The following is an 8,493-nucleotide window of genomic DNA, read 5'->3' on the forward strand; positions in this document are numbered from 1 at the left end:
CGTCTTATCTCCCCTTTGGTTTTCTTTCTTTCTCTCCCTCTCTTTCTTTCGTTCTTTCTCCCTGTCCTATCCCACAGTCATGTCTGTCCCGTTTGTAGCAACTGAAAATAAAATAAATTCATAATTATAATAAAGGTCAATCAAATGGACCAATATGGCAAGGCCATGATGATCCACTTGGTAAAATAAATCCGCTTGGCATCTTTCTTGGCCTTAAGACAACAATTCTGATGGCTATAGATCCAAAAGGGACACAAAAAAAAAAAAAAAAAAGTTAAAGTCGGTGTTCATTCAAATTAAGCAGTGTCATGCAGACTGTGTGTACATAGGACAAAGAAACTCCTTGATACAGCATGCTTGTTAGGTGGACAAACAAACAAACTTGGCAGAAAAAAGTGTCACATTGAGCTGTGTGGCAGGCAGGGGTTGGACCCAAATGCAGGACTCTGAGACAGAGTATTAAACTTAAAGATGGCATTTTTTATTCACTGGCAGACAACGAACTTAGAAACACAAAACTAGTCCTGTCAAAATTAACGCGTTAACGCAGCTTAAACTGTCATCACGATTAACGAGATAAAAAAATGTAATGCTTTTAAGACATCTGGACTTCAGAATGCCTCAAAATCCTTGACATGTTTCTGTCAACCCATTTCGGGCAATTTGTTCATGTAAAATTACCTTTGCACATGCGCAACTGGGCAGTAGATTTGTGTTGTGATGGGCAGCTGAGCCAATAAACTCAATTTGGAAGATGATAAACTCACATTGGCCCTCTCGATGGGAAATTGGAAATTTTCTTTTCACTGAAGCATCTCCAGCTTAAAATATCACATTGACGCGAAGCATACGTTAGTCGGGGATGCTGCTAGCACTCTGGCTAATGCATCATCCAGCATCGGGGACTCAGTAAGTCTACCTCGGACATATTGACTGACACAATTGCCAAGTGGATTGCAACAAATTGCAGACCTGTTAATATTGTTGAGAACATGTGCTTTACATAGCTTTGGTTCCTTGTCTCAAGGACTTGAAGTGCATCCCCAAGAGTGACAGAGAGAGAGAGTGGATAAATGTTTACAGAGTTTTTTTGTTAACACGAATGTTCAAGATGTTCAATAAACGTGATAAGTGTGTATATTTCCCCTTTTTTCTCAAGTTTGTTTGCTCATGCAAAATGAAATGTGGTTAATATAAATAAAAATGAATGATATTTAATTGTGATTAATCAAATTAATCCACAGTAACCCTGAGATGAATCTGATAAAAAGTTGTAATTGTTTGACAGCATTAATATATATTATACGTATTAAGTATTAGCATATTAAACATTTTTCTAAAAATTGCATTTCACAGGAGAGAACCTGTGCTAAAAGATTAAAGAAAGCTATTCAAATTCTCTTTGAATTTAAGCATGCATTCTTTGTGTTTGTTCTCCATTTACTTCATCATATTGCATAAATGTCAGTTACAAGCTTAAATATAAAGTTGAAAAAGTGTATTGATCAAGCAATTGCGAATAACTGCAATTAATTACAGAAAATTATAAAATTAATTATTTAATTATTTAATTTATTGACAGCACTACACTATACATGAGCACTCGAAACAAAAACAAAACTGAAAATAGGAAGGACGCTTCAAAATCACATGACCAATTTAAGATGACACAGCTACAAGATGCAGCGACCCAGAGTCTCCATTTCAACTTGGGTCAAACATGTGGACGTCAAACTACACAACCGTTTTAAAGTTGTGTTGATAGGCCTTGTAAAACCAGAGTTATGATAAAAAAATACACGCTACGTTTTTTTCTGAATAAACAGTGGTCTTCTTCTTTCTACGTACAGCGCTAGCAAACACTCTCCGCTTGCGAGTATAAAAAGAAAAAAACACCGCTTCCCTATTGGAGTTAAAGTTTACCATGTCAGCCAATCAAAAATTGATATGGCATCTTATGGCACTTGGTTGTTTAGGAAGCTGTTTCCACATGGAAAACTGGACTGATGCACCTCCTGTTGTCAGACCTGCAGGGTTTAGGCCCGTGGTGTTCTCCTCTGTCTTATACTGAACACAAACTAAGTTTTTGTAGTGGCACAAATCATTTGTGTGCCTCATTATTTGATGCAGCACACCTGATTGTTCTGTATATAGATTTAAATGGTTATATAAAAAACGCCTGAGGCCTTGGCTGCATTTTTTAGGTAAATACTATCATATAACATTTTTGTTTGCAAAACTTGTGTATAAGTTTTAGAAATGTACAATTTATATTTTCATTTTAGGTTATGAAAATGATTTGTTAGACATGTTTGTGGTTTTTACAGTAAAAAATATAACTTTTTTCTACTCTGATTTTAAGTTTTTTTTTCTGAAAGTCAATTGTGCTAATTCAGTATGTCAAAAATAACTCAAATTTCAGATATTTGAGGTTGTGCTGAAAATAATGATACCAAACAAGGCAAGATAAACGGTTTTTAAAGGTGAAATATAGAGGTAAAATTAAAAGTAGTCAAAAACCGCCAATTATAGCCTGGACCCCAGAGGGTTAATGACAATATTTAAAGTATATACTTAAACACACAAAAACACTGTGTCACAGACCCAGTGCCGTGACAAAAAGAACTGTGAAGGACTAAGTAGGGTACACCCTAGAAAGGTCATCGGACTGGCTGCATAGACACACTATATTTTTTTTCTTTTAATTACATCCAATTAAGTAACTTTTAACTCAATTAAGTAATTAAAGCAACAACACCCCCCCCCCCCCCCCCCCCACCCCCGAAACAACAAAAAGAAAATGGAAAGTTAACATAGTGGACAAAGATAAAACAGGCTGGACCTTTATAATATACTGCCCCAGTCATCTTTCATTCACACTGTTAATAGGGTGAATGGTAAAAAATGGCCTGTATTTGTATAGCTCTTTTCTAGTCCCTAAGGACCCCAAAGTGCTTTACACATCCAGTCATCCACCCATTCACACACTAGGGTAGAGGAAAATCACAAAACACAGTTTAGCAATATTTTGCATGGTGATATTGTATCAATACATGGACACCAAATATTCATATGTTATTAAATAAATGAAAACACTACATGAATGTTCATACAACATTAGGTATGCAAACCTGCATTAAAATGGCTCAGCAGGAAAATTATCGAACACTGGATACACTTCTCTTATCAAAGCTACCTTCTAACTCATTATCAAGCTAGAGCCATGTGATTAAAAATAGGACATCAACCTCCCTGCATCTAAAACAAAAATCTGAAGAAAAACAAAACTGCCTGTTGATGTTGCCAACAGTCAGAATGAGTCTTTGCCATTGGGCACAACTTGTGTTGACTTTTTGCCTATGCAGACAAAGATGTATGATTTTTGAGGACTTGTCACATTTCTTTTGTTGTATTGTGGTAAAGGGTTTTAATTTAATTGCCAACGTTACATATTTATATAAACCAGGTCTAAATCCAAGCCAAGCCTCATGTTTACCTGCATTTAAAAAAACAACATGAAAGTTTTCCTTCTCTTTGAAGAAAGAGGAGAGGTAACACCAAACTGCAGGGAATGTTGAAGATGCCTACAGTCATTTGCACCACACAAGTGGCAGATTCACTCAACAGGGGTGACAGAACACTAAAAATAAAAAGTGTTGAAAACCACAACAAGACCAGCCAAAGTACAACTGTAATGGTGTAAAAAGCTCTCATCTTTAATTGGTCAGCCTGCTCCCTTTGCTTGCCTTCTTCCCCTGGCCCTGGGCGAATCAGTACACAGAGAACAGAGAGGCTGCAGAAAGAAATGATTACTACTGAAAAACCCAAAATGCATGGTACAATGATGTTGCTGACATTTGGTCCATTATGATAGACGAGCACCAATCCAAAGCAGAACAGCCAAGCACAGCCAATGATGATGTTTCTGATCCTAACTCCACGAGCATTTCTTAGTCCTCGGTAGACGATGGGGTGAACAACAGCCAAGTATCTCTCCACACAGGTCAGGATATGGAAAAAAGAACTTCCGTAGAAAGGGGTGAAAGACACAAGTGATCCTATTTGTTGCACTTGATAGCAATTAGTGGATGAGCCATAAATAAATGCAATGAAGCCCAAGACCCCAGTCAGCTCCATAACAGCCATGTGGTAGGTGAAGATGTCAGAGTGGCTTGCTGTCTTAAAGGAGCACTGCTGCTTCCATCGTTGGTGACCCAGGTAGAGGACAAGGATGGAGAGAGGGATGAGAAGTGTGAACCTCAATGTAACACTGGCAATGTACATGTAAGGGGTTACTGTAGTGCACAGGTTGTTCAAAAGACCACTGGAGTTGGACGAGGAGTTAGTTGACATCTCTCGTGTATATAATGTTACCTTTAGAGCAAAAAACAAACAAACAAACATAAATAATGATTATAATGATAAAGAAGAAAATAAGTAAAAGGAAAGAGTGGATGGCTTATCTAACATAGAGTATGACCTTCAAAAGGTTACGCCTTTTTACCTTTTTGAATTATTCTTAATCAATAAATGTAAAAATGGAATAAAAACATACTGGAAACTAATGCTTGCTTCTTTGTCTGAATGTAACAAATTTCAAACTGGTGCAGTTTTATTTTACATATATATTTTTTTATAAAAAGAAAAGAAATGTTCTAAATAAAAACAATGTTCTGGCTTTAGGATTAAATTAGTGTTTAAGTCAGATAATATTTGGCTTCATTTAGTTCACATTTCAACTGAGTGTGAAGGTAAAATTATAAAATTTCTGTTAGATTTTACACTGAATGTCCCAGCTGCACCAAGTTCCACAAATTTAAACTTGTTTTGTATTTTTGCATTTCAAACCAAACCACCTAAGGTGACAACATATCACAACTATGACAATTAAAAACATACATACTTTTCATCAGTGGAAAAGCATACGCAGAATATGTCCTTTGTCATTCAAGGCACTAGTTAATTTTTCATTGTCATATGTAATCCTAACTTTAATTACCAAAAAAAGTGCTAACATTTATAGCCAAAATTTAAATAACAAATACAAATTCTAACATTCATAAACCATACGCACCTGGTTGATGGATTTGTTTTTAATTCGACGTCTCAAAACTCTTGTCTGTTGTTCACTGATGCTTCTGCTTGGATTGATACCCGTCATGTATCACACAGCAGGAGCGTGTGAGGATTTTGCATAATGTAAGAGGATTTTGTAGAACTCTATTACTGTACACTACAGCAGGCAAATTATCCTTCATTATCTGTGTGAGAGTGCAGCATTGCTACGGGAGACATCTGCAGTTTCTAACTACATATTTTTATGTAGCAAAAACATTTACCCAAAAATGCAGTATAACAACACAAACATAGTTTTTGTACTTAGTAAATAAAAGCACCCAGGTAATGAGATAAGCAAACAAGCACAGTTTCAGGAAGTACAAAAACTGAAAAATAACTGAGAATTGGTAATAAAGTATAATTACATATCCTAAGTCAACCAATTTGTATTTTGAAAATTGAGCACCATTTCCAAATTTCACTATCAGTGGGCATCCCTCACTGAACCATCCATTACATTTGTCACAATTCAAATAACCTTCAATTTAAGCACTGCCACTATGACTCTTTGTATTGTGTGTGTGTTTGTGTGTGTGTGTAAAGCCAGTAAACACAATCAAGGACATTTGTATAATTATAATAAACATGAAAGTCAATAATTGAAATGACCACCTTCAGTCTTTAAAAGATCCTAAACTCACTTATAATAATAATGGATTGGATTTATATAGCGCTTTTCAAGGCACCCAAAGCGCTTTACAATTCCACTATTCATTCACTCTCACATTCACACACTGGTGGAGGCAGCTACGGTTGTAGCCACAGCTGCCCTGGGACAGACTGACAGAAGCGAGGCTGCCATATCGCGCCATCGGCCCCTCTGGCCAACACCAGTAGGCAAGTAGGGTAAAGTGTCTTGCCCAAGGACACAACGACCAGGACAGAGAGCCCAGGGATCGAACCGGCGACCTTCCGGTTACAGATGCGATTCCCAACCCCCTGAGCCACGGTCGCCTCATTGTATACAAGTTTTCTAATAAATTCTTTAAGGAAAAACTCTCCAGGCTTCCTGAAAGACGTTCAAAGTTCTTCTTTGGATGCTGGCTGCCTTTTATTCTGTTCTGTGTAACGATCATCCCAGCCTGCTTCAATAATGTTGAGGTTTATGCTCAGGGTAGGCCAATCCATGACTGATAGTGTTCCATTGTGTGTTTTTTGTGATTCACTGGGAGCCAAACAGTACTATCTTATATAGCATCTTACACCTCACAATGTTGTGATTGCATTCTTCTCTTCAACGCTCGGCAAATATTACTCATGAAGAATGATTAGTGGTTACTGTAGTTCGAATTTTAATGATCATGAGTCATTGTCAGGCTAATGGCTCATTAGGCTATGATACCAGTTTTGGTCATTTTGCAACTGTGCTGTTTATAAGGCTAAGGGAACCTGCAGTCTTAAAATGGGATATCTTCTTAGTTCGCATTTGGTTTGTTTTCTATGTTCTATTCTGAAAAAAAATATGGGTTTACGAGATTTGAAAATCATTTCATTGTTTTTTCTTTTGTTTTTTTTTTACAATTTACACAGTGCCCCAGATTATAGTTGGAAAAAACATGTTATCCAGAGATATTTGCAGAAATAAAGCCTGTTTATAATGCTGTTATTGTCATGATTCTGGGTTTTGACCCTGCACTTTGACTTTTGAATCATGACAATAACAGCATTATAATGTTTTGAACATTCATTTAATTTATTTGATTTAATGTTACTGTTTGATACAAAGAAATTCTCTTTATTCTGCATTGTGCTGAAAATAAAGGATGACATCTTGTGTTTTGGTGCTTTTATTATCTGGTTGACAACAGAATATACACTGGTCAGGCAGATCAGCTCATTACAGGCAGCTTATACACAATATACTACAAAAGAACAGCCATATATAAGATAGGAGTGCTAAAAAGTACTCTGACATGTGTTTCTTGAACTTTTAAAACAGACAGGGGCATTTATGTACTGTAAATATTTGTCTGAACATAAAACTCATTTATAAATAAATGGATGTTGTTGTACATCTTTTTATTACAGCTGTGGTTGTTTCTGAGCCTCTTAAAAACAATATATTTGTAGATACTAAAAAGTAAGTCTGAGTTCCCCTGGAAGGTCATTCTGCTTGTGAATGCCTAAATATGACCTTAATCATCCTCATTCAGTGGTCTTTTTGCAAAAGGTTAGTATCCCTGCTCTGTGTAGAAACAGTAGTGGTAATACCAGACTGCAGGGCACAGTAAGCCAGACTGCAGACACAACCACAGCACATGCAGTGAGGTTCTGGACTGATTCATTAAGTTGGCTACTGACCAGGATTCCCACAAATCTCAACCACAGCGCTCCCATTATGGCAGTGATTGTGTGGAAAGCCCTCTTCTTTGTTTGGTCCATGCGCTCTCTCTCCTGATCCCCTTTCCCTGGGCCTGGACGAATTAAAATGCAGAGAACCGAGAGACTGCAATAAGTGGCAACACATACGTAGAAAACCAAGAGGCAGCAATGTGTCGTGAAAGCCAGAAATTTGTTGAACAATTTACTAAAACTGAGTGATACAAAACAAAACAGCCAGACACACCCAGTGCTGATGTTTCTGACCCTCACCCCACCCTCCTGTCTCAGACCCAAGTAAGTAATGGGGTGAACAACAGCCAGGTAGCGCTCTATGCAGGTGAGGACGTGAAATAGATTCTGCCCAGGTGAAGAGAAAGCAAATATGTCCTGTCCTACCTGTTTTATCTGTGAATCATTTATCAAAGCACCAACACAATAAAAGAAAGTCCCCAGAATAGCTATCAGCTCTAGTGCAATCACATTATAGGTGAAGACATCAGAGTGGCTCATCATCACTGCTGTGGAACCAGAAAGTTGTTTTCTCCATCGCTGGTAGCCCACGTAGAGAACAAAGATGAAGAGAGGGAGAAGTGAGATGTTGGACACAGAGAAAGCTGTGAAGATCAGATGACTAGTTCTGGATTCTGAGCAGTAAGTCAGTAAATCAGCAAATAAATTGGAGATGTTGAAGGAGGTGTTGGTGGACATACTGCCTGAAAGTAAAAAAAAAACAAACAAGACAGGATAAATGGAGGGGCTGAGCTCAAGAACATCAAACAATGGAAATAAGTCAGTTTAAGTTACAGAAGTATGTATGTCTATATGTGACCAAAGGGCAAGACCAATACTTCTTCATCCCCAAATCTTTAAGGAAGTCAATTAATTGAGGGTTTCTTATCATCACTCTGGAATGATGATAAGAAAAAAATAGTTGAATTGTTTCAAGTAATTCACAAAGTCTAAAGCAGCTGATTTTGTTTGTTTTTAAACCCAATTCTAAATATAATCAGCAACTGCTGGAAATACCAAAGTCTAACAAGGTCTAACATATAC

The 8,493-nt window shown here is 37.2% G+C and overlaps 2 protein-coding genes across 2 annotated transcripts; both read right to left on the reverse strand.

The window, feature by feature from the left end:
* Positions 1 to 3,492: 3,492 nt before the first annotated feature.
* LOC147334559 (uncharacterized) lies at positions 3,493 to 4,448 on the reverse strand. Its single transcript, XM_086287368.1, has one exon. The coding sequence runs from the start codon at positions 4,402 to 4,404 to the stop codon at positions 3,493 to 3,495; it is 912 nt and encodes a 303-aa protein (XP_086143494.1). The 5' UTR covers positions 4,405 to 4,448.
* A 2,815-nt stretch (positions 4,449 to 7,263) lies between these two features.
* LOC147334560 (uncharacterized) lies at positions 7,264 to 8,148 on the reverse strand. Its single transcript, XM_086285942.1, has one exon. The coding sequence runs from the start codon at positions 8,146 to 8,148 to the stop codon at positions 7,264 to 7,266; it is 885 nt and encodes a 294-aa protein (XP_086142068.1).
* Between the last annotated feature and the right edge of the window lie 345 nt (positions 8,149 to 8,493).

This window comes from Aulonocara sp. 'chitande type north' Nkhata Bay, linkage group LG3, assembly GCF_057382095.1.
Source record: "Aulonocara sp. 'chitande type north' Nkhata Bay isolate Kocher_YH1m ecotype deep benthic linkage group LG3, A_spYH_male_GT1.1, whole genome shotgun sequence".
Lineage (NCBI taxonomy): Eukaryota > Metazoa > Chordata > Actinopteri > Cichliformes > Cichlidae > Aulonocara > Aulonocara sp. 'chitande type north' Nkhata Bay.

Bases quoted from the DNA above. Each gene is read 5' to 3' on its own strand.
- LOC147334560 (XM_086285942.1), bottom strand. From the start codon at position 8,148: ATGTCCACCAACACCTCCTTCAACATCTCCAATTTATTTGCTGATTTA.
- LOC147334559 (XM_086287368.1), bottom strand. From the start codon at position 4,404: ATGTTTGTTTGTTTGTTTTTTGCTCTAAAGGTAACATTATATACACGA.